Raw genomic sequence first — 27547 nt, 5'->3', positions numbered from 1 at the left:
CCGATCTACAACCATCTGGACATACAAGCTGATTTAATTATACTTTGTTGCATTGTTTCAGTGATAGTTAACAAAACTGTACTGCATTTAGTTATTTGTTTCACTGAATATTAATTGAATATTGTGGTCTCTGTCTCTGCATGCTGTTTGTCAGGACTAGTTCAGCACTAGAATTGTAAGCCAGACAGTTTCAGTGGGGGGTTGTTTTACTTCTCTGAAGTTTTGTTTTTATCTAATAGCCTGGAGGGGGTCTATCCTTTGTGTTATAGTACTGGTATAGTTGCATTTCTGTGTATTTGTGCTCTGGCTGTGACCGATCTACAACCATCTTGACATACAAGCTAATTTAGGTATATTTTTTCACTAACATTGTTTCAGTGATAGTTAACAAAATTATCTGCATTCAGTTTGTTTCCCACCTTCCTTCCCTAGTGTTGTTGTATTCTTAAGCTTGGTGGCTTTAGAATTGTCCGCCCCTGCTGTAAATTTGTGTTCGGATGCTCCTCCCTTACCCATCTCATTTGCTCACTCAACTGAATACAGTGAGATCTTTTGAGAAGGACTACCCCCTTGCTTCTTTGATTTCAGACACGCCTACCAGTGTCATCTCATCAGTTCTAGCTACTGTGCACAGAGAGAGCATTTGGGAAGGACAAACCTCATAGTCTTTTAGTCTTGTTCTGTCTCCTTCCTTTCCACTTGACCCTCCCCTCAAAATAAAAACATTTTTTACACTTTATTCAGCTGCTCTTACTGTAACTGTGTTCTAACTACTTTATTATCTTATTTTGCTGTTGTGTGTGCTCTTATGTGTTCAACTGCTCTTATTCTGCATTTATTACTGCTTGCTAGTTAGTAGCCTGTTTAGATTTATCTGCTGTTCTAATCATCTTAGTTTTGGTTTTAGCACTTGAGCTTCAGGCCAGTTATTTTACATTTAAGGTTTTTGTGATCTACACTGTTGTGGACAAACCCTTATCAAAACCCGCTCTCCATAAGTCCACCAAGTATTCAGAACACTATGGACAATTCCCATCAGTTTCTCCTGCCAGCCTGGTCGACATGGGGATACTGAGACAGTGTAGCAACTGCCTTATGTTCACGGACAGTCCTTTTCTCCTAGCACATAATTCTTCTACTGGCGAGAAATGCATCTACATCAGTAACCTGGAATCCATGCTGGAATGGTGTTTGTGCTGGCATTCTCCTCTTTGTCAGTAGAACTGACTGTGGTGCAGTGGAATTACTCCAAGTGCAACTGAGAGTTGGCAAGACACCCATCCAAGTTATAGCCAGCTGTAGACCCCCTTCCATGACTTCAAGATACCCACTCCTCCTACCTGGACCTACTCGACTCCATCAAGATACCCTCTAACACCCTGATCCTTGGTGACTTCAACTACCCCACCATAGACTGGGTAAACTATTCCTGCGCTAATGCACTCACCCGATTCCTTGACAAGCTCATCTCATCCCCCACAAGGGGAGATAACATTCTGGACTTGGTTCTCACCAACATGGGTGACCACTGCACCACTCCCATAGTATGCTCTTCCCTGGTGAGATTGGTTCATCAGTCTGTCTCATTCAAAGTTTCCATCCCACCCCCCCCCCCAAGCCATAATCAGGCTAAAAAACTTCTAAAAAGCTGACTACAACCTCCTAAGAGAGGGTATCAGTAGCTTCACACCACCACCACCCTCAAATATTGTAGATAACTATGCTGAACAATACGCCAGTGCAGTATACAAACACCTGTACAACTGCATGGACTCAGCCATACCCAACAGAACTAAAACCTGCTCCTCAATGAAACACAGACCTGTCTGGTGGACATCCTCTATCAATAGGCTTTACAACAAAAGGAAGACACTGTTGTTCAAGGGTAAAAAGGAACAAATTCCAAATTGGAAAACTCCCTCCTTGGCCTCAACAAGTAAATTAGATTACTAGTGAAAACCTCCAAAGTCAATTATGAAAGCCAGTTATGAAACCACAAAGCTGTCTTCAGCTACATCAGGAACCTCCATGGCAAAGCCCAGGTTTGTTCTGAATTAGTACTTAACAGTACCACTTACACTGATCCTGTTGACTTAGCCAACCTGCTAGCTGATACATTCAGAGCAAACATCACTCCCCTATCCCCCCCAAAGGCCCATTTGACATCCCCAATACTTGTCCCGCACCTCACATCTCTGTAGATCAAGTGTTAAAAGCCCTATCCAAGGCAAAGAACACAGCTTCCATGGAGCCTGATAGTATCCCAGGCTGTATTATGCACCATCTCCAGCAAGAACTAGCTTTGCCATTGAGCACTCTATTCAACCACAGCCTAATTACAGGCTTCATTCCAGCAGAGTGGGGAACTGCCATTGTTATCCCCTTGCACAAAAGTGGCACCACTATTGACCCAGGAAACTATCACTCCATTAGCTTGACAAGTCTGATCTGTAAAGCCATAGAGCGTATTATTATGGCTCTCATAAACAAGTATAAATAAATTGGCAATCTCTAAGCACTTGACCCCTCCCAGTTTGGGTTCGTCACGGCAAATCTTGCCTGTTGAACCTGGTTGACTTCTTTGAGACTGTCACCGAGGCCCTAGCTGAGGGAATGTCAATGCATACAGCTTACCTTGACTTAGCCAAGGGCTTTGACATAATCCCCCACTCTGGTATCATCAAAAAGCTAACTCAATCTGGTGTAAATCCCTGTCTCGTCAGGTGGGTGACCAGCTGGCTCACTAACAGGACCCACAAAGTCAAAATAGGTGCCACCACCTCCGACAGCAGACCTATCACTAGTGATGTTCTCAGAGATCTGTCCTGGGACCTCTGCTGTTTGGCATCTACATCTCGGAGGTCTAGGCAAAGACAAAAAGGGCCTGTGGCTGACCAAGTTTGTGGATCGCTGTACGCTGGGTGCTGTCATTGACTCCTCAAATGATGTTAATATACTGCAAGGGGGTCTCTCAGCATCAAATGACTGGTGCCAATGCCATGACCTTAAGTTAAACGTAAAAACATGTATTATCATACCATTTATCAAAAAATATGGCCCCTACTGATTAGCACATCAATAGCAACCCCCTTAGCACACAACCTGTGGTGAGAGACCTGGGTACTCAGGTTGAAAACAATCTCTCATTTGACCATCATCTAGCGGCAGTGGTTAGAAAAGCCTTTTACTTGATTGACCTCGTAAGTAAAGGGATTGCATCCAGAAAAAAGGAGGTTATTACCTCTCTGTACTTCCCCTCATTAGGCCTATAATTGAGTATAACCCCCCGTTTGGTATGTACCTCTCCAAACACCTGCACCAACTGGAAAGACCACATAAATACCTCACAAAGAGAATCCATGGCTTCCCAACACCTGTCTTATGTGGACAGGCTAAAATCACTAGCACTCTGCTTAGTATTGCACAGATTGCTCAGAGGTGATCTGTGTCTCTCCTACAAGGCATGTCAGACCCTGCCCTACTACAGATGCTCCCTATCCGCAAGTCTAACTCCTTGCGCATTACCGCTCAAAAGGCCCAAGTCCAATGTGCAACATCAGCAAAACCTGCTGGAGAAGCAGGTTGGTCTCCCAGAGGCTGCCCCATCTCTGAAATAGACTTCCCATACATGTTAAACAGAGTACCTTGTTGACCCTCTTCAAGCGCAACATTGATGAGTGGATGGGAAACCACAAATTTGTCCCAGGGGTTCCACCTTCGCCCCTCACTGTCAGGGCCCTCAGGGACATTAGCCTAGTAACTTCCTATGATCACTTTCAAAGTCACCATCTCCCCTGCCGCCCCTTGCCAGGGTCAAACAAAAAAAAAATTTTTCAAAGCTGACTACAATCTCCTGAGAGCAGGTATAAGCAGCTTCACACCCACTATCCCTTCAGTTGGAACTAGCACTAATGTCCAAACCTAGACCAAAAAACTGTGTGAGCACCTACATAGCTGCATTGACATAGCACTACCTGATAGGACCAAATCATCTTCCTCAAGGAAGAGTAAACCTGTCTGGTGGATAACAGCAATAAACAAACTCTATAACAGAAGGAAAAAACTGCAGTCCAGGTCCAAGGAGGAGCAGGTGCCAAGTTGGAAGCGATCTCTTCTTTGAACAAGCAATTAAGGTCACTGGTGAAATCCTGTAAGGTTAACTTTGAGTCCAAATTGGCCACATCCACTAAGGACAGTCACAAGGCCTTCTTCACATACGTCTGCAATCCTAAAGGTAACACCCAAATCTGCCTTGAATTGGTGGTCAAGAACATCACATACATAAACTCTGTAGATAATAGCCAACCTGCAAGCAGACAGGTTCAGTGAAAACCTCACCCCCCCGTCCCCCAATCAGTAAACCAGGACACCCCCCAGCACCTGCCCCCGCCTCCCTCATCACCAGGGAGAAGATCTTTAATGCCCTCTCAAAGTAAAAAAATACAGCCTCCATGGGACCAGACAACATCCCTGGCTGCATCCTACATGAACTCAGGCATGGGCTCTCAGCACCATTAGGCATGCTATTCAACCAAAGCCTGAGCACCGGCTTCATCCCAGCTGAATGTTGGACTGCCACTGTCATCCCTCTACACAAAGGTGGAGAATCCACCGACCCAGGCAGTTATAGGCCCATCAGCCTAACTAGCCTGATCTGCAAGGCCATGGAATGCATTATCATGGACCTTATAAACAAGGACTTTGGCAACCTCCAAACGCTTGACCTCACACAGTTTGGCTTTGCCAAAGGGAGATCATGCCTGTTAAACTTGGTCGACTTCTTCAAAACAGTCACCAAAGCCATGGACGAAGGAAAGACTGTGCATACCAAGTACCTTGACATAGCCAAAGCCTTTGACACTATTCCCTCACTCAGGTATAATACATAAACTCTCCTAGCTAGGCATTAGTCTGTATTTTACCAGATGGGTAGCTAACTAGCTCACTGATGGAACCCACTCAGTCAAAATAGGGGAAGGTACCTCTAGTAGTAGACCTGTAATAAGTGGCATACCCCAAGGATTAGCCTTGGGGCTCCTTCTTTTTGGGATATACTTTTCTTAGGTGCAAGCCAAAACCAGTGGCCTGTGGCTGACCAAGTTAGCAGATGACTGCAGTCTGGGCACTATCTTAAATTCCCGTAGTAATGTGAACACCTTCCAAGAGGGCCTTACCCAAACTAATGACTGGTGCCAGAAGCATGGCCTCAAACCGAATGCCAAGAAATGCATCATTAGCCCCTTTGAAGAAAATGGTATCCCCATTAATAACAACGGACTAAGCATGCAGTAAGTCATGAGGGACTTGGGCATGCAGGTTGATAGCAACCTGACTTTTAACCACCATGTTGCCTCTGTTGTACGGAAGGATTTCTACATGGACCATCTCATAAGTAAGGGTACTTCATTCAGGAACAAGGAGATTGTAACATCCCTGTACTCCTCCCTTATCAGACCTTTTATTGAGTACAATGCCTCCTTCAGCATGTACCTTGCCAAGCACATGCAGCAGCTGTAGAGACCACAGAGATTCCTTACCTGGAAAAGCCAGGGTCTCAAACACCTATCCTGTACAGATAGGCTAAATACCCTGTCCCTGTACTCAGTCTTGTACAGACTGCTCAGAGGTGACCTGTGTCTGGAATACAAGGCCATCTCAGACCCAGCCTTGATGGAGTTACTGTATATCCGTAAGTCAAACTCCACTCGCACAACCCGCATGCAAAGCATCAACCTGGTCTGTGACATTGTTAGAACTTGTTGGTGGGATAGATTTGTGTCCCAAAGACTCCCCCATCTGTGGAATAGACTCCCTCTCCATATGAAGCAAAGTACCTCCCTAGCCCTCTTTAAGAGGAACCTGGATGACTGGATGGGAAACAGAAAATACACCCCTGGGATCCCACCTGTGTCCTTGCTGGACAGGAGAAACAGGTGCTGACTTTGTGGGAACATGGGTGAAATTCTTGCATAAGGTTATAAGGGCCTCTATGCCAATAGCCTAGTATCGTCCTATGAACCTAGGTATATTAGGAGTTGGTGTGCACTATGGGTAAGGGAGAAGCTCGAGAGCTTTTTGGTTACCATGAGCTTTAGTAATGGCTGAGGCGAATCCAAGGCTCGGCTCCAAACCCAACAGATGAGGAGGAATGAAAATGGACAACACAGATGGAACGTTATGGTAAGTATACAACTTCTTTTTTGTGCACTCTTGTAGGAAAAGAAAGCGGTCCTTTTTTAAGTTTCTGTCTTCTTGCTTGAATCATTAAACATTCTGTCATTTCAGCTAGATTGTGGTGATAGTCAGCCTCAGTAACATTCTTTATGTATCTGTTGAGGCAAGGTGACAAAGAAAATGATTGCCATGTTTTTTTATTTATTTATTTATTTTTTTTTTTGCATTTGTCTTCCAAAGTTCACAGAGCAACATAAATGTACAAATAGCAGGTTACTCACTTTATGCCTTTTCAAGAAAAAATTCTGAAACTTCTACAAAGTTCTTACACAGTTTTGGCAAACTCCACTGTTTTTATAATTTTTCCATAACAAAGCAGCAGGCTAACAAAATAACAGGATTTGTTTTCCTAGTAGTCTGATTCTTTCTAAAATTACCCTGGGTTTTCATCAGAGCCTCAGCTCCCCCAAAGATTTTCTTCTAAGCTGTTTGATTTCTGCAAACGGCTACCTAACTCACATATTTCGGCTTATCTAAATGTTAACAAATCAGAGAAGTAGTATCTGGCTTTGCCGGCAGACCCCTCAAGTTAGTCCTAGCATTATCCACCACCAGGCTAGGACTAGAGAACTTTATTACCTCAACACACCAAAATGCATATCTGTTTTGTACAATCATCTGCACGAAATCCCATTAATTTAGTATAACTGACCAGTCCCCTTCCATATCTTCATTGCTAATTCTTCATACGTCTGTCCTATCTACTCAGATATCCCAATTTTCACAATTTTCTTAGTCCAGCCTTCTAAACCCACACACTGGATTATCTTGTCCATTTAGACAAATCACCTTCTTTTACTTTCTAGCTTCTATCTGTCCTCTTATTTTATTAAACCTACTGTGAACTGTTTCCACTTTTTCCACTCCCACTGATTAAAACCTTCTTTGATCGCAAAGAGACAGAGCAACCAACTGTTCACCCTTCTCTCTCTCTCTCTCTCTCATTAACCACAGACCAATGTATACTTCATGCCTCACATAACGTTTTCACTTTCTAACATTCCCACTACATATGGAAAGTATTAGCTTCTTCCTTTCCACACTGTCTCACCACCCTTTAGGGTTTCTGTATCAGCTTTGTATCAGTTTCATTTTTAAATCAGAAACCAGAACAACTTTTCTTAAACTCTACTGCTTGCCATCCATCTTCTCAAATTTCATGTGTTCTGCATTCAAAACATTCCTTAATCCAGTGATGTTTCAGTCCCTTCCCAGATCATTGCCAAAAGCACAGTTACTGCATTTTTGTATTTGAGTGCAACACAAACAAGTTACATATAGCACTTTTCCTTTTCAAATTTCACAACAGCCTGCAAACTGTCAGCCTGTATTTTTGTTGTACAGCCTGAAAGCCCACATATTCCCCCACTCTGTTACAAGCAAGTCTTCCACAAACTGGAGCTCCCTTTACACCACTTCTGTACTATGTTACCAGATGTTTTTACTAAATATACCCAACAAATCTTTAATATTTGTAATAATTTTGTATCTAATCTCCTTACTTTACTTTCTTCTTTTCTCAGCCTTCTTCATCACTCATTGCCTTTCCTTTTCATCTTTCTACTCTACCCACCTTAACCAGATGTTCTCTAGAGTCTTTAGCCTTCATATGATGTTGTCTGCAACAGTGTATCTTCTAAAATCAGTCATATTCCAGCTCTTATATTTGTAATTATCATAATCCTGGCTGTACTCATGTATAATGTCAAAAAAAAAAAAACTGTCATAAATCTTCTGCAATTTCACCATTACCCACTCCTGGGACTGAGGCTTAAATTTAAGAGCTAAAGTGCAAATGACATAATTAATATGTTAGGCAGCAAGATTAATTACATTAAGGTGTTGACTTTCTCTCTTAACACTTGTCAGATGTAACATGTATTTGGTGTGTTCAGCTCCCTTCCTTTATCTCCATTACAGGAATAGGTTTACTCCTAGGTTCTCCCTCTGACAAAGATAACACTTAGTTCATCCTGCTCCCTTTTCCTTCCATAATAAGCAAGGATGTACTGTACTGAAATCTTGGCCCAAACACTTCCCAAAATTTTGGAGCAATTCAGACGCCCCCAGTAACATCCTTTGTACATCATCTAGTAAAAGTATATAGTTGTCATACCGACGCAGCTAACATTCTTCTCTCAGCTGCCTAAAATATCCATATTCTCTAGACCATCTTTTCTATTACTATTAAAAATAGGCAATGCAGGAAGGAGGTATCTATGTTTCATTCATTTCCCGAAAGTCACCTGCTCTGATATCCCTGCATCTACCATGATTGTTATGTCAGGGTCTTTGTAAAGTACCAACACTCCTAGAAAAACCTTCTCTTTCCAACACTGTGTCTAAGGAGCTTAGTTAGAACTTCCCAATTTACAGAGCAAACACAAATTTCTGATAGTCTGTTAGTATCACACCTGTATTTTCCTCATTTCCCTTTTCTACCTATGCTACAAAGTTCGGTAAAAACTCCAGTGATCATTTGATGATTTTGTTTTTATCAGGTCCGTCCTACTATCTTCCACCATCTTTGGGAGCTTTTCTTTGATTCTTGCAGATAAAACCATAGCAAAGTGTTTGCATCTTTATTATAAGATGTCGTCTGCAGCTGGCCAAATCACCTGGATACCCTTTACCTTTTAAGTTTTGACTGAACTGCAATCAGTGCTTCTTGTGTAATTCACCTTTCTGATGGACAGCATTTAAAACTTCCTCTCATAGCTCTTCCTCAACACTGTTCAAAAAAATCCTTAGAAAATCTGTTTCATTTACATGCAAGTATTTTTCTCTTTCTTAACTGAACCACACTTTAAAACACCAAATACATAAACTGAATAGAGAAGTAATAGAAATTAGCAAGTAAGAAAAAAAATAAGCAAGTAAAGTCCCTTGCCTTTCAACAGTAAAAAACTAAAATGTATGACCATCCATCTTGACCTATTAATGATGGGTTAAATGTAAACAACTAAATTCTCCATTACTCATTCCAAGACTTCATATCTTGCAGTTTGATGACCATGACTATAATTTATGAGGTAATGTTTGAAAGCAAGTCCACTACTCCTCTGGAGGTGACTTACAATAAGTTGTGTGCCCCTTTTTGCATTTATTTGTAAAGCTTAAATGCTTTCATCTGCATTATGTAGATTATGCTTAAGAGTTTGTGGTTGCATTCATAAAGTTCCGAAAGTAGTACAACCTCTGCAAGTACGGCAGCTGCAAGGTTCAAAGACAAATGGCAATCCAAACAAAAAACAAGGACCAGCATACAAGGCACCTTTGAATAAACATGAATTACTTTAATAAAAGTATATTGTTTCTTTTAACAGACCGGTTTCAGCTAAATCAATACAAAGCCTTCATCAATGTTAAAGATTCACAGAAAAAAGAACCCATTTTATAAATGAGTGAGTTAACCATGTGATTGATTACAACTGCTCATTAAGACCTGGCTTAAAGAGACCACCAAGTTTAATAATCCATTTTTTCTCCATGGAATTCAGTAGTTCATGCCAACCTAATTTGTTGTTTCTGGGTCTATTTATTTTGTCAATAATGGTGAAACTGAAACATGCATTTCATTAATGAATGCTTATAGAGGGCATTGGTTCTCTCTTGTTTTTAATGTCACTGAGGTGTTCAGATATTCTAAATTTCAAGGGTCTTGATGTTTGACCAATGTAAAATGCAGGACAATTGCACTTGGCCAAATATATTACCCAGTCCGAGGAACAGTTGGCAAAAATGTTTATATTATAAACCTCAGGGGTGTTTTGACTACTAAAACTTTTTGTTTTAAGTAACTTGGCACAATGCGTGCAGTGTCCGCAAGGAAAGCATCCAATTAGAGGTTCACCTGATAGTGTGGTTTGGATAGTGTTGGTGCTCGTGGCTTGCAAATGTTTGAAATGATTAAAAAAAGCAGATAAATTTCTGCCTTTGCGGAAAGAAAACAGGCATCTGTCACCAAGTATTTCATCGAGTTTCGGGTCACATGTTAATATATTCCAGTTTTGCTGAACAGTATTGATTAATATGTTAGTATTGCGTCCATATGTAGTGATGAGTCTGGGTGGTTTGGAATTTAGTTGTGCCAAGTTACTTGAAACAAAAAGTTTTAGTAGTCAAAACACCCCCAAGGTTTATAATATAAAATTTTTTGCCAACTGTTCCTCGGACTGGGTAATATATTTGGCCAAGTGCAATTGTCCTGCATTTTACATTGGTCAAACTTCAAGAACCTTGAAATTTAGAATATCTGAACACCTCAGTGACATTAAAAACAAGAGAGAAACCAATGCCCTCTATAAGCATTCATTAATACACAGAAATGCATGTTTCAGTTTCACCATTATTGACAAAATAAATAGACCCAGAAACAACAAATTAGGTTGGCATGAACTACTGAATTCCATGGAGAAAAAATGGATTATTAAACTTGGTGGTCTCTTTAAGCCAGGTCTTAATGAGCATTTGTAATCAATCACATGGTTAACTCACTCATTTATAAAACGGGTTATTTTTTCTGTGAATCTTTAACACTGATGAAGGCTTTATATTGATTTAGCCGAAACCGGTCTGTTAAAAGAACCAATATACTTTTATTAAAGTAATTCATGTTTATTCAAAGGTGCCTTGTATGCTGGTCCTTGTTTTTTGTTTGTATTCATAAAGTTCCCCAAAAGAGATCATTATATACAAATGCAGCTCAGTTTTGTGTACAGAACATACGGTGAATCTTCATATGACTTCCTGTGTAATTATTATTTAACTCCAGCAAAGTAGGATTGCAGTCTTCAGAGTGAATGTATTGCTCTCGGTCACAAGGTATACTGTTTGGAAGTTTGTAAAGATGCAAATTTTTTATGTAGACATTACACATATAGCACTCAATACTGTACACTATTAGTAGCACTTACTTAAAAGTTTCATAGCATATTTACCATCTTGCTTTTTCAGGGTTCATTCCTTGGCCTGAAACCCACTGTGATCTCACAGGTATTTAGCGTGTGTGCACTTCTAATGAATGGTTTCTGCTACTGCTTGCTTATTTCTTAAACATTGTTTGGACTGGCCAGCTATCTTGATACTACACATGCTCTTTGGATCCTGTAGGGGATGTAAAATATTCTGGGTACTAAGCATTCCTTACCTTTGGTCAGCTCTTCTGACATCAGATATGCTGTTGAGCTTGGCATAATGGTTAAGGTGTTTACCTTATACTCAAATGGGGTAGCTGGCTAGGCGTAAAATGGCCTACAATGGCAGTTCGCCTAATACTAATCTATGAACCTATGACATCCTATTGGGAGTTTTGAAATATTTTTGGGGTGGATGCCTAGACACTTCTACTCTCCCACTGAAGCTGACCACTCTCCTTCCCTTATGTGAGCTACATTATATATCCACCATTTTTGACCCCCCCCCCAGTCAGAACTAAGATTTTATTAACCATTAGTAAAATTATGTATTATACATTCTGCTTAATGCTCTAAGCTCTTTGGCTACTTGCTTGCATTGCATGTTCTTTGAACTTAGATGGCTTTTTAGGTCCTCACTGTTTTTCATTATGGCAGTGGATGTAATTTGGATAATCAAATCAAATAATTTAATAGATTCTGTAAGTAGCTCATACTGCATGCAGGTCCATTGTTATCTCATAGATTTGTTGTACATTCACGTTTTTTAAGGTCTCTTAAGGCATCTTTAGGAAACATTTTAAACTCTGGAAAGCAAAATCATTTTACTTTGCATGATGTGCCCCATGGCAAAATAACATTCTATTGTTGGATGATGCACGCCTTAATCCCAGTCTTAGTTTTAACATATTGTCACAGACCCACAGAAGTGTGGGTAGGCAAAGGATAATGGATTAAAGATAGCTTGAATCAATGCCAGAAGCATCATAAGCAAACTACTACTATGTATACACAGCTAGAGCTAGCTCATCTTGTATCACCCTGTCATGCCCGCCTCCAAAACATGTTAAAGCATAACATTAGTGATTCAAGAGCCTCACCTCCTGGTTACAGTGTTTTAGGAATGACAGTATAAAGACATTAGAAGGTTGCTGTCCTCTGCCTGACAAATCTTAACATGTTTTGTGTAAAAACTCCAGAATCCATACTCCCAGCAGAGAGTCCCTCCTGATACAAATGAAATTTAGTAATGTCAAGTTACTGTTAGTGGCTTGCATATATATATATATACATATACATACGTAAAGAAGCAAGCAATATGATCCAAGCACAAAAGGAAGTAAATGCACAAGTCTGTAAAACCAAAAGATAAAAAGTTGCAGTATTTCACCCACGGCACATGTCGAGACAGCAAAGTAATAAAAGTTGCCATTTATTTTCTATGTTAAAAACCAACAAAATAAAATGGATAAGCACTTTCGGACAGACAAGAAATGTCCTCTGTCAGATCCATAACCTATTGTGGTTCAATGACCCCAAGGGGGTCAGGACACACTCCACCAGAGCAGCCCTCCACTTCTGCAGCTTTCCTCAGAGGAGTCCCCACAAGGGACATCCTGAAGGCTGCCACCTGGACATCTGTTCACACTTTTACCAAGCATTACCACCTGCCTCTCATCTCCAAATCCAGGGCAGGGTTTGCCTCTGCAGTCTTCAGGGTATCCTAGCCAGCCCCTAGTTTCATTGACTGCCTGCAGCCTTTTCCTCAGCTTTGGGAATCAACCCAAATGTGATGACTGCAACAGTGAATACACTCGAACATCTACATTTATGGTAAGTGTACACAACTGTACTTTCTTGGTTCTGCAGTCCACATGTGTGCCTAATTAATAGTTTCTTCTAGTTTTAGGGTCATGGAAATGGGAATTCTTCAAAATGTTTTTACAAGAGGTGCAGTTCATGCAAGGAAAAGTACCCTTTCTTATAGCCGTAGCAGTAGTGTTTGAATTTTTTTCTGTTTTAAAAGTAAAGGAAGGAGTGTTCCTCCACTATTTCCTTTATGGAATTATCACTGGTTAGAATTTTCCAGTTAGATTTTATTATGCCACATATGTTATCATTAGTATAAGTTACTAGAACTCTCATTCTGGTGTTATGATTCATTCCTTTATTATCAGTGTTCAAAAACAAGTCATTTTCAGAATAATATGGCTTGCCAGTAGTGTTCACCTCTTCTATGGCCCTCTGAATTTCAGGTTCTCTATATCCACGTTGTCTGAGTTCACTGGCCAGACATTCACTTTCTCTTTTGTAATCCACATCCCTAGTGTTTAACCTCAAATACCTCAACATCTGTCCCTTGATAACATTTTTGTGGACATGTTTGGGATGCATATTTGTTCATTCCAAAATGTTATTTTTTATAATCTGCTTCTGATGTATATGGGGTTGATATAGCATGCTGAGGATGCAAAGATATATTTATGTCCAAAAAATGTATTGTTTTCTTAGAAAAATCCATTGTAAATTTCAGAGACTCAGTGGTGCCTCGTATATAAGTAACAAAATCAACCAGTTCTTCCTCTCTCCCATGCCATAAAATACATAGGTCATCAACAAATCTCCCATAATAGAGAATGTTGTCATGAAAGGAATTCTCATTCAATATACAACACATTTCCCAGTCAAGCATAACTGTGTTTGCATAGCTATTGGCATAGGGGGTGCTCATTGCAACCCCACATTTCTGCCAATATATCTTGTTCTATATGCAAATGTTGTTTTCTAGAACCTGTTCTAGTAGTGTACATAAAGTATCCTTGTTCATTGGGAGCATTTCCTCATTATTCACCAACATTCTTCTTACTGCTTTCAAGCCAGCATCATTGGGAATTACAGTGAATAAGTTGATAACGTCCAGTGTTACTAATAATACTGAGGTAAATTCTGTGAACGAACGAGTACATGTATATAATGTCCTTAAAAAGTGCTCAGAGTCCTTCAGTACAGTTCGAGTATCTTTTAAGAGCTGTTGTAAATATTTTTCTATGTACAAAGATAGTGGTTCCATTAACCATCCTTTACTGGTTACTATTGGTCATAAAGGTGGATCATTACTATCCTTGTGGATCTTTGGCAGACACTTGATCACTGGAATTCATGGATGTGTGATGGTTAAATAGTCATATAGCTGTTCAGTACTTTTCCTATTTATATATAGCTGCATGAGCATTGCTTTAACGTTATTTATTATGCCATTCATCTCCATTCTGGCGAGGAGTTTATAGGTTATGTCATCTTCTAACATGCAGCTCATTTTGGCATGATAGTGAGTATAGTCCATGACTACTATAGCTCCTCCTTTGTCGGCAGCTGATATAACAATATTTGGATTATCCTGTAGTTCCTTAAGTTCTAAGAACTCATCCTGTGTTAAGTTATGGAAGCACTTGTGTTTTTTTATTTAAAGCTTCTACCACTTCTTGCTGGCAAACTTTGATAAAAGTATCAATTAAAGGACTGTTCTGAGGAATAATTGTACTCTGTTTCCCTGGATTATTGGCATCACAAACATTAATATTACCAAATATACATTTTCAGCATCACATTCCTTCCAACCATTCTCAAGTTAGTTAAAACATCATTTATTCGTGGGGGTACTGCTAGGATGAAGGTTATGCCTTTATTTAACAATGCTAAATGTGCTTTATTAAATTTACAAGTACTTAAATTCATTACTAGATTTGAGGTGTCATCATCTAGTTTTCCACAGAAAGTTTTTTTCTCTTCCTCTCCTGGCTCCTCGAGCTTGCCCGATGTGTTATGGTAGTTCTCATGGGTAAAGGGAGTGTTGAAAAAAATGGATGAATGTTGGAGTTATCTTTGAGTTTAGCCCCTAGTGAGTTCTCAACAAGAACTGTGGCATCGTTAGATTGATCCATGGGTGGAGTATGCACTTCAACAATCACTTCATTCACAGTTGCCATGGCAACACAATTGTCAGATTTAGCCTCACCTCTGGAATACACTCCTTTTTTCTCCATTGGTTGATTGGCAATCGGCTTTTTGCTAAAATTCTCTTTAAGCCAGGTGAAATTATTCCCTTTTCTAAAGTCAGTTAAATCTCTTCTTAATTTTTTGATTTTGCTCTGTTCTAACGGATTAAGTGTCGACATGTTTAAATAGAGCTCATCCATTTTCATGGCAGTAATATTGTCAACAAAATTCGTCTCAGTAACACTTTGTAGTTTTTCCACCTGAAGGATCACATCCCTTTCAACAGTGGTGTAATGCTCAATCAACATACGCAAATAATTAAAGCTGGTTTCTATGTTTAGCATCTGCCATTTACTTAATAAATCTGGATTTGAGGTCCCAACATTCAGCATCACCAAAATCCGTAAGCCCCTCGATATTACTTTATGATGCAGGCATGCCTCCAAGTGGATGCAATGCCACTGTGTCTTTTTTAATTTAAATAATGCATTTTGTAGGGCTCGTTGTTGTGTAAAGAATTCAGCTAAATTAGCAGAGTCAGAGTCATTAGCATCAGGCATATCTTCATCCATCCGTACTGAGAACAATGGGTTGATGCTAGACATCCTGAAGCTTCTCTTTGAGCATACATCTTGATTTCTCCGACTCCCTTCAGGTCTATATTGCAATTCAGTGTTCTGTACGGTTCTTCCTTCAGCCATGTGTGTTGGTTCATTCAGAATGAATAAGTAAGGAAGCAAGCATTAAGCAATACAATCTAAGCACAAACAGAAGTAACTGCACGAGTCTGTAAAAGCAAAAGATAAAATGTTGCAGTACTTCACCCACGGCACATGTCATGAGGCAGCTAAGTAATAAAAATTGCTATTTATTTTATATCTTAAAAAATACAACAAAATAAAATGGATAAACGCTTTCGGACAGACAAGAAATGTCCTTCTTCAGATCCATAACCCACTGTGGTTCAAAACAGAATATAAGGTGAAAACAGCCAATTAACATCAAATTGCCTGACAACACCTTACACTAGGGGCAGAGATTCATAGCCATTCATTTACTGTTCTTAAGATGGCACCCCTTCAGCACCGGATTTAATGGCAAGCATGAATTTAAGTCAGGAGGTATGTCTGCAATACAGTCCGAGTATCTTTTAAAAGCTTCTGTAAGTATTTATCTATGTACCAGTGATAATTCCATAAAGGAAATAGTGGGGGACACTCCTTCCTTCACTTTTAAAACAGAAAAAAAAATCAAACAATTGCTATGCCATCGTCACCATTCAAATACTATGACTATGGCTATAAGAAAGGGTACTTTTCCTTGCATAAATTGCACCTGTTGTAAACTCATTTCAAAGAATTCCCATTTCCATGACCCTAAAACTGGAAGAAACTATTATTTAGGCACATATGCGGACTGCAGAACCAATAACTTAGTTTATATAGCCTGCTGCCAATTATGTACATCATATTATGTAGGAAAAACAAACCGTCAATTTAAGGAAAGTATTTCGAAACACGTAAGTGACATTAAACTCAAAGATGAGAAAAATCCTTTCTATAAACATATTATGATGAATGATGGTCACACATTTTAATTTTCTATTTTGGATGTAATTAAAGAAAATATGAGAGGAGAGGATTTAATTTCATACACTGAGAAGGATGAAATTAAATGGATTGGACTGCTATAAACAGACATACCTCCTGGCTTAAATTCATGCTTGCCATTAAGACCAGTGCTGAAGGGGCACCATCTTAAGAACAATAAATGAATGGCTATGAATCTCCACCCCCTTGTGTAGGGTGTTGTCTGACAATTTGATGTTGATTGGCTGTTTTCACCTTATATTCTGTTTTGAACCACAGTGGTTAGGGATCTGAAGGAGGACATTTCTTGTCTGTCCGAAAGAGCTTAACTGTTTTTTTTTTTTGTTGTTGGTTTTTAAGATATAAAATAAATGGCAATTTTTATTACTTTGCTGTCTCATGACATGTGCCGTGGGTGAAGTACTTCAACTTTTTATCTTTTGCTTATATATATATATATATATATATATATGTGTGTGTATGTATGTCTCACTCCTAGGAGAAGATGAGTTTGTAGCTGAGGAACCTTCCCCCTGGATCACCAACAGTGTGAGAATGGAAGTTAATGTTATATTTATCATTACTGGTGACTTCACTGTTGATCGGAAGTTCAAGTACAGTTATCCAACTCTCCAGCAGTATAGTGTCACCTGTTTAATAGCACTCACTGCTGCATCAATTTGAAAGTATTCTAGCTTGGATCCTTTCATTTACCCTCAGCAAACTGCATGATTCTGTCTGATGTCTCCGTGTACTTGATCAGTGACCACATGCCTAGCTAGATTCAGTGAAAGAAGTCAAACAAAAACAATGTGGTGCAATGATATTGCTTCTCCAGAAACATGATAAAATTCATTGCATCTGATGTAGTTAGGTACTGAAATCTGTTGCTTGTTGATTAGATTACCAATGGCTGATGCTCTGCTTCACTTCATTTCACTTTTTATGTTCCTCACTGTTTTGGACAGTAAAGCCTCCTCTGTGTAAAAGGATCTTAGGGGGGGCTATAAACCTACGTTGGATATCCCTTGACTTCGGTTCTCTTATTATGCAGAGAAATCTTGCATCACCTGTTGATTATTGCTCTGGATAGTAATCTGAGCATGTCCAATTCAGTTAACATGTAACTTAGTAGTAAAGAATGCTACCTATTTTTTTTTTATACATTTGTTAACTGGGTAAGTGCACTAGCCAGCAGACCTATTGCGGACACAATCTGGGCTAGTTGGCAATAGTAGTGAGACATGGTGTGAAGACTGGTAGAGATGGGTGAAGGCTGCCAGCCTAGCCAGATAGAATTTGATGCATAATTCTGACATTTGTAAATATAAATATAAAATACATGCTTGTTTCTTAAATGAATGAAAGAAAACACTATAAAATGTGAACTTCAAGATTGTGGCAATATTGCCATCTGCTGTAAGGAAAACTAAGCCAAGCATTTCAAATGTTCTTTGAAATTGAAATTACTTTGTCTATTCTTTTGATGTTAGAATTTGGAGTCGAGTCTGGAGTAAGCATCCTGTCTATTGTTTTAAAGCTAAAGTTAATGACCAGAATTTATATGTGGAATGTCCTTTATTGCTCTAAGTGTAAAAGAATGTAAAGGCAGTTAATGTGTAGCCTGGGAACTCCAGGAAGGGTGAAAAGATGATGTAATGTTTATCAGAACTGCAGTTTCAATTTAAACACTGAGAACCAGAAATTATTATGCATTTTGATCTTGGATATCCAACTTATCAGCACACTGCCTGTTGACTTAAGTAAGTTATTTCAGAAGTATGTTTTCTTGTAGTAATAGCTAGGAAATTAGAAGAAAGTTAGACTAAGTGTTTTTCTGTTATGTCAGAACTGTACTACTGAATTATTTTAAGTTTGTGTGTAATATCTGAGCTCTTGAATAGCACTGTGGTGTAGTAGTATTGTCTTGTGTTTCTAGTATTTATTAAATATTTTTAAACCCTTTTAAACCGTGGCTGGTTTATGTAGAGATAAGTTAAGCTAGCGTACATTGCATATTTATAGATTTTACTGTCTAAGCCACTCCCATAGCTTTAGCCCTGGGCTATAGTACAAATTGGATAATAATATTGCACAGTAATAATTGGACTCCCTTTTAAGGGCCTTTGGGTAGCTGATAATTATTAACTGGTGGTGGCAGTAATTACTACTGCACAATCTGGGTATAGGGGCACAGCTGGAGAATCTGTGTCAGCCTTTCCCAGGAGTGTCTGTGAAGTTGTATAAATAAAGTGTGTGTGTTTGTATGTGTGTGTGTGTGTGTGTGTGTGTGTGTGTGTGTGTGTGTGTCAGCTACATGGGCAGGGACACAAAGCACTGGTTGGACAGAGAGGGTACTAGAGGTTAGCTTGCCATCTAGGCTGAGATCTGGACCCTATAGCTGTGCCAGTGGGGAGTTTTATTGGGGACCTGGGGAGCAAGGGAGCAACCAGCCCCAGACTGACTGTGATCTCTGTGTGCACTTAAGGGAAGTTGTAATTTGCTGTGTGTATTTGTTATCCTTTCCTCTTATATGAGACGCCCTCTCTGGTGTTAGTGGTGAGGATTGCTGGGCCAGGATACGGGCATCACACACGGTACAAGAAAAAAGTAAATTAAGTGAGACCATGCAATATAATGTTGATAATGGAATAAGTAAAAAGTTCAAATTGTCTGCATTTAGTAATTAAAAGAAGAAGAAGAGGACTGATAGTTGGCATACTGGTTAAGGTCTTTGCCTTCCAAGCGCAAGGTACAGGGTCCAAATCTGACTGCCAATAAGTACCTCTGTGGAGATTGCATATTCTCCCCATTTCACTGTGAGATGCCTTCCACCTCCTAGAAACTTGCTGTGTGTTTCTGCTTCAGACTCTTGTAGAATTGAACCCTAGGTAGTGCCTATTGGTGTGCAGTATCCTATAGATAGGGGATGATGGATCATGCCATGTCAGGGCTAGCCAACCGATGGGGTAAAAATTGACTATGTGATTTGCTCATGTGGGCTAAAAGTAGTTGTTTTTGCCAGGTTTGAGGACCCAGCGTACCCTGACCTATATCAGAGACCCGTGTTAATAGTGTGCCTTTATTAGCCAGTGTGTGCTTGCCATAAAGCCCAACAGCCCTTCGTCAGTAAGCTACAGCCTCTCCGGTATCCAGTTACCCAGCCTAGCGTACCTGGCATAGCTCTTTAGAAGAATGCTGGTTGTAAAACCAATCAATCTTCCAAACATGAAGTGAGGATATTTGCACTGAATGCAGGTTCACAGGCAGGAAGCAGCTTTTGGAAGTGGATGACATAATGGTAAAGAGCAGACTGGACATTCTGTGTATCTAGGAATCAAGGTGAAAGGACATTGCAGCAGAGCCACTTGGGTTTGGATCCAGAGTCTATTAGTCAGGGGCAGGGCAGATTAGAAATGAGATAGTCTTCTGAAGATAGTGACGGACATTATCAAAAAATACAGTTGTGTAAGTTGAACCTATCATAACAGTAGATGTTTCAGTGATAATTGCTGCAGTAGCTTTAGCTCTATCGGGTTATATCATGCCAAAAATATAACAGCCAGTCAGCTTCTAGAGCTTCAGGGCACCTAGCATGTGCCCAAACTGTCAGGCAGCTCGAGCTGATGAGCTGACTAAAAGACAAGTTTGGGCACGAAGCCCTTCAGAGCTTTCTTGCCAGCAGAGAGAGAAAGGCTAAGCCCTGAAAGGACAATGCTAAGAACAACAAAAAATAAAATGTCTATACCCTGGCATAAAAAAAACACCAAAAACAAGGGGGATAGAGGGAAGGAGCAGCTACTACAGCAATGATAGTTGAAACATCTGCTGTGGTAAGTTCATCTTACACAGTTGTACTATGTTCATCATATTGATCACTACTACAGTGTCCTTAGCTGTATGGGAAGATTATCTTAGCTAACTACATTTGGGAGGTGGAGGAACAGAGTCGCGGAGTCCCTGGAGAATGGCACTTTCAAAGCTTGATCTGGGTGTAGAGACGGAATCAAGCCTGTAGTGCTTTGTAAAGGTATGTACAGAGGAACAAGTAGCATCTTCTAGAATACTTCTAGACTCCAACCCGTTCCAGAAAAGCTATAGATGAATCCAGGATCCTGGTAGAGTGGGCCTTGACCCTGTCTGGAATAGTTTTGTTATGGTTGAGTGTAACAAAACGTAATAGCCTTAGGCAACCATTTGGAAATGGACTGTTTTGGCAGAGATTGTCTGTTCCCATTACCTTCACAAGAAATAAGCGACTGAGCCAAAGATTTGAAATATTTACTTCTGTGAAGATAGTACCCGGGTTGTCTGGGGACATCCAAGGTGCAGATTATCCTTTCTCCTTCATTTTTAGGTTCAGGAAAGACAAATGAGAGATAGGTAGTTTAACTTAAAGTAAACTCAAATACCACTTTAGGCATAAAAGAAGAATTAGTTCTCAAAGAAACCCTGTTCCTATGGAAAATGAGATGAGGTTGGCTCACCCCAAAAGCTTGCCACTCCAATGCTCTTCTTACAGAGGTCAAAGCTAACAGTAAAACACTTTTCCATGTTAAGAACCTCAAGTCAACCTGATGAACTGGTTCAGATGGAACAAGTGTTTGTCACTCTAACACAAAATTAAGATCCCAAGAATGAGCCACCAGTTCTTTTGGAGGTCTCTAATGTAAAACCCCTTTCAAAAACATTTTTATATGAGAATGCACTGAAAGAGGAAGGCCAGTAAATGGACCTTGATAGAAGAATAAGAAAGGCCATAGAGTAGTAATTCACACACATGTAAAACTAAAGGGCAGCTAGCCCTTAATGGGTGCTGGTTATGTTGTGGACACTAACTGGAAAACCTTTTACATTTGCTAATATATGATTTTCTACTTGCAGGTTTTTTTGCCTTCATTAGTCCCTGCTGCACATCCTCAGTAAACAGGTGAGTATAAGAAATTAAGATCCAATCACCCAGGCAGTCATTTGAAGGTGATTGATGTCAAGATGTATCGAACACCCCTTTTCTTGTAGGAGTACACCCAGTCTGAGAGGAATTGCCCTTAGCTATTTCCAAAAAAAAAAGGGAGAACCACGATTACCTCAGCCAGATGGGAGTCACCACAATGATCTTGGGGGAATTCCTCTGAATCTTCAAAATTACCCTGTATATATTGGTGGAAAGCGTGGAAACACATAGAGGTACATTCAGGAAAAGAAAAGACATTTATCCTCCAGGCCTTCTTGCATAGAGTCCTGGAATAGAATCTTGCCAGTTTGTTCAGAGAGGAGGCAAAGAGGTCTGCTTGAGAGCTCCCCACAGATGGAGCAAATCTCAGAAGACTCCCTGATCTAGTTTCCATTCATGAGGGTCTGCCCTAGTCCTGCTCAGCTTGTCTGCCACACAGTTTGCTCTGCCTCAATGTAGGATGCCTGTAGAGTGAGAGTGTGCTGCAAAGCTATACCCTAAGCTAACATGGCTAGTCTGCAAAGAGGGTATGACCTAGTTTCCACTTGCTTTATTGATGTACCACATGACTGTGATATTGTCTGTAACCACTTGAAGAGCTCCTGGGGACCAAAGATGGTTCAGAGAGTTGAGTGCCTTGATCCGGGCATGTGTCTCTTTAATATCTGTGTGCTTATATCTGTCTTTGGTGTCCCACACCCCTTGCACTTTTATCCCTCCTGAAACTGCTCCACAAGCCAAGTCTGAAGTGTCTGTGGTGACTGCTTTGGAGCAGGGAGGGAGAAGGGGAGGCCTTGATTTAAGGATATCTGTTGTCCCCACAAAAATTTTTTTTTGATGCTGGGACTAAAGCAGTTTCAGATACCACTCTATCTTTCTCATGTAGAATCTTGCCAGAGGTGTTATGAGAGTCATAGATGGCATGAGACCCCAACTCCTAAGGTATTCCCTTGCAGTGACCAAAGTCTGAGTGGAACACATTAGAAATAGATCTAAATAAAGATCTATTTTTTTTGCTTGTGAAAGAAAAGCTCTTTGAACTGAGGTGTCTAGTTGACGTCCCAGGAACACAATCGTGTGAAGGATTCAAGAAAGACTTTTGAATGTTCTCTTGGAATCCCTGCTTGTGTAAGACATCTCTCACCCAAGAGAAATTCCTGACACTTTATAGAAGACTCTACAAAGATAATAGAGTCATCTAAATACTGAAAATATGTATACCCTGTAGCCTGCAATGAGCTATAACTGGAGATAGACACTTTGTGAGCACTCTTGGTGCAGTGAATAATGCAAAGGGTAAGGCAGAGAACTGATAATGTGATCCAGACTCACCAAACCTTAAGAAACTTCTCAAGTCTGGATGAATAGGGGTGTGGTGATGACCATCTTTTAAGTCTAGTGCTACCAGAAAACTGAAAGAGGAAGAAGAGGTAGCAGATTGTGAAATGACATTATTTTGAACTTGGGCACTATCACAAACAGGTTTAGGAAAGAAAGACCCAGAACTAGTCTCCAAGCATTTTCTTTGGTACTATAAGCATCCTTGAATAAAAACCTTTCCCCACTGCCATCTGTAACCCTGATGAATGATTTTTCAGAAGTAATTTCTCTTAAGCAATCTACTACTAAAGAGAAAAATGTATATTCAGAGTTGTTTGAAGACAAAAGGTGGCAAGGGTTGGAGGGGATTCACAAGGTCTCTTGAATAGTCATTCAGACTTGTTAAATCATCCTTGGTTTTGAGAGTTGCAAGACTTGTTTTGGAACCCTGTTGCCATTTCTTCTTACACGTCTGTTTACATGAATTTTGTTGAGACTGTTTATTTTGTTTTTTTGCAAAATGGAATGAGGAGATAGAAAATCCATTGGACAATTTGGAAAAGGAGTGCTGGAAAATCTTAGAGATTCCCTGGATATGCATGCCCCTTTCATCACACTTTTTGATCACCTCTGCTACAGAGGAGGCCCCACACAGTAAATCTCTATCCAAAGGAGAATTTAAAATCTCATTTGTAGATCGTCTGGAAAGTTCTGGGAACACGGCCATGCAAACCTCCTCAAAACAGTACCAGTGGTCATAGCCCTGGAAGACGTACAAACAGAGTTATGGACGGACTGCAAACAATGGCTAATAATCTGTGCAGTAGCAGAAACTTAAGTTATTTAAACCACATTTTTCCTCATGAGAAGAAACTGCAGATAAAACTTTTCTCATACCTTTATAGTTTGTCAGAACAAACTTTAACATAAGCCTGACAGTTCAAAATTCTGAAAATCAAAGTTGCAGAAGTATACACTTTTTTCACGTTTATATCACGTTATCAAAAGATGAAAATAGAGAAACACTATTTCATCAAACTTACAATATCTAAACCACATAATATATATAGAACATTCAGAACAGCGAATTTTTCCCAAGGAAAAAATTCGCTATTCCGAAACACATACACACAACACAAGCACACCTAAAAAACATCAATACACACACATACACTTATAATCCTACAACTAACCCTATACTAAGCTATACATACACTACTATCTATCCACTTACCTTAACCCAAACCCTAATCCTATGGTCTGTCACTATCGCACACTCACCTGACCTGCGCCCTAACCTTAACTCATCTAACCCGCCCCCTAATCCTAACAACCACACAATCGCACACTTACCTGAACCTGACCCGTAAATCTCCACCAAAGCGCTGAAAATAGCAAAGCCACAGAACCGGCCAACTGAATTCTTTCCCTAGGAAAGAATTTGGTGTGCTGCAGCTTCGCTATTTTTAGTGTTCAATTAAAATGGTTCGATATTAGAACATTCGAAGTTTTAAAACTTTGATGTTGTGATATAGACCCCTTTTTTCCTCATACTTATTAATAATTTTCCCATCCTTATCAGAATGAGTAGGATTGGAATTAACTAAGTGTTGTTCAGCAGTGGGATCAACTAAAGCTATAGTTGCTGGATCAGGTTTAGAAATAGTGTATAAAATTTTAAAAGACTGAGGAGCTTTATAAAACTGATCTCCTTTTTTAGGGGCAGCTGGTTGTCTATTGGGAAAATTGCAGGCAGTAGCAAACACATCTTGTAAAGCAAACATTATAGGAGGAATGGGTGTAGGTTCTGGAAAATCTTTCTGTAACAACTCTACAAACAACTCATGGTATTTTCTGAGGGTTCTCCCTCTTCTTCAGAGAAAGAGAAAACCCCCCCAGAGAGAAAATCAGACACTGAGTTGTCCTCTGAGTCTGAATCAGAGATCTGTGGAATAAACCCTGTATCTATCCCTGCATCTTCCTGTTCAGGTTTAGAATCTTGAATCTCTTCCATTAAAGTGGAACTCTCTTTTTACCAGACACTGGTTTACAAGAAGGACCAATGGCTAGTATTAAACCATGAGCCAGACCCAGTAAACTACTTCTGTATAAAAAAAAATGAGGAGGAGTAGATACATGCTTAGTTTTCTGTTTGTCTATTTTTGACAAGTCAGATGAGGCCAGCTGTTACTAATGGCCGCAGTTGCTTCACCAGTGATGGGCACAGCGTTCTGAAACAATAGGGAATACTTTCTTGTTCCCTCTCCCGGGTCTGACAAGAGTGGCTCTCCCTTGCCCACTGAGAGGATCTAAACATCTGCAGAGGATGTGGCTCTAGGTCCTACACCAGAGAGATCCAGGTTAAAAGAGGTGAGTGGTCTGAGGTACAACAAATGGCCACTGCAGAGTCACCCACCTGTGTCTCAGACAAATTGCTAGCTTGTCATGGTGGTAAAGGCTGCTTGCTTAACTTTTTCTTTTTGTGGCTGGAAGAAGGACCGACCAGGAGACTGGTGGTTTGTTCCATGGTCAGGCTGAAAATGGTGCCGGTTTTCTGGGGAAGACGAGCAGCAAATGTCAATAGACACTATCAGTCCACAAAAGGTACTTTTTTGACAGAAAAAAAAAAACATAGTAAAAGCACTTTAAACCAATATGCCAGCCCCACAAAAGAAAAATACACAGTTTCTAGGCAAAAATCAGCTGCAAGCAGTGGTCAGAGAAGGGAGTAGGGTCAAAAGAGACTAGGTTGAATACCTAGAAATTAACTGGAGCAAAAGCACAAGAGTTCAGGTAAATGTCAGGGCTGTAGTATCCCAGTTAGAAATAAAATTAGTAGAGTTGAAAAGAATGGCAGCTTCTCAGAGCAGCACCTGTGAAGACTGTTGAACACGCATACAGATGACCCAGCTATAAAAATAAGGTCTATAAGGAAAGTTGGTGATGGGATGTAGAAGCCCCGGAAGTTCTCAAAAGAAAGAAGGAATGTAGGAAAGAAGGAATACTGCTTGGCTAACAAATAGCAAGGTTCCAGTCATCTGAGGCACTCTTAGGGAAAGCAGCAGGCTCAGACGAGATCACAGCAGAAGTGATCAAGATATTGTGTGTATTATGGGAGAAATGGTTCCTGAGGGGTACTCATAGCAGCATGTAGAGAGAGAGAGAGGAGCATATCCCAGACGACTAAGCATCCTAGTGCCAGTGTGAAAGAGCAAAAGGGACGTTCACAACTGTAGGCAGTATAGAGGTGTCATACTCTTGTCACACTGCGTGAAAGTGCTGAAGATGACGACTGATAAACAAATAGGCATAATAGTAGAAAGCAAGATGGGAAGTGAGCATTTTAGGTTCAGTTCAAAATGCATCGCAACAAACCTGATGATTGCAGTGAGACATGTAGTTGAGAAGAAGTTAGAGATAAGGAAAGAGTCCAACTAGGCATGCCTAGATTTTGAGAAAGTACAGGGCAAGATTCCAAGAAAGCTGATTTGGCATTCCTGCAATGTTTCAAAGTCCCATAAACAATGGTCAAAATAGGGCAGTGTTTGGACTCGGTGAGGGATTCTCAGTGGGAGTGGAGGTGGATTGGTTTTCAGCCGAGTGCCCACTCTTATTTATATTGGTGAAGTACTATGTTATCAAACAGGGAACAGATCAACAAAGCTGCTGTATGCAGATGCTGTGACATTACAAGCAGACTTTAAGCACGGACTTCAGCAAGTGACTGAGGAGTGGATTGCAAACCTGAAAGCACATGGGATGAAACTGAGTACAGACAAGATAGATGTTAGGGCAGCAAATGGGGGAAATCAGAATAGAAATTGAGACAAGACAGTAAAACAGGTGAACAGCTTCAGGTGTCTGGGTGGATGAGGGGTAAGAAAGTCTGAATGAGGAGGTCAAAGCTAGAATCAGAGGGGCTGCAGCTAGATGTCATAGAATGTCCAGGGTAGTGTGTGACAGAAGAATGTCAAAGAAAATGAAAAGTAAGGTGTGCAAGACAGTGGTGCGACCATTATATTTGTAAGATAATGAAACCTTAGCGGTTAAGGCAGAGTAGTTGAGAAAGATAGAACTGATGGAGAAGAAGTGTTTGAGACAGGTGGTAGGATGCACACTGTGGGACCGATAAAGAAGTGGCAACATCAGAATAGAAGCCAAAGTGCTTCCAATTGCAGAGAAAGTCAAAGAGAACAGATTACATTAGTTCAGGCACATATGCAGGAAACAGACATGATTTGACAGAGGATTTGGGAGAGACTTGACAAAGGCAAGAGGGAAGCAAAACATTAGGCAAAGAGATGGATGGATTGTTTGAAAGAAGACCTGCAACAGTCCGGCATGACTCTTGAAGAGCATAGGAGAGTGACACTTAATCGAGAGAAGTGGTTACAGTTCACATGACACTTCAACCCCATGTAGAAAAAAAAAGGTGGAAAGGGAATTGATGCTGATGATGAGTAATTGTAAAGAAAGTGCAAGTGGGAGAGAAATTACAACAGAGAGGTAGTATATAGTAGAAAAAGAGTGTGTCAGAG

General features: G+C 40.1%; 1 protein-coding gene across 1 annotated transcript in view; it reads left to right on the top strand.

The window, feature by feature from the left end:
* Positions 1-27547, top strand: part of SEC31B (SEC31 homolog B, COPII coat complex component) — a 1631704-nt gene that overhangs the window by 1473292 nt on the left and 130865 nt on the right. The window contains exon 27 of the mRNA XM_044055612.1: positions 11191-11229. Coding sequence (XP_043911547.1) covers positions 11191-11229 — 39 coding nt within the window. The remainder of the gene's footprint in view (positions 1-11190; positions 11230-27547) is intronic.

Source organism: Protopterus annectens, chromosome 14.part0 (assembly GCF_019279795.1).
Source record: "Protopterus annectens isolate FY-2018-M chromosome 14.part0, PAN1.0, whole genome shotgun sequence".
Lineage (NCBI taxonomy): Eukaryota > Metazoa > Chordata > Ceratodontiformes > Protopteridae > Protopterus > Protopterus annectens.
The sequence above is the reverse complement of the archived record's forward strand: the minus strand, read 5'-3'. Positions and strand labels throughout refer to the sequence as shown.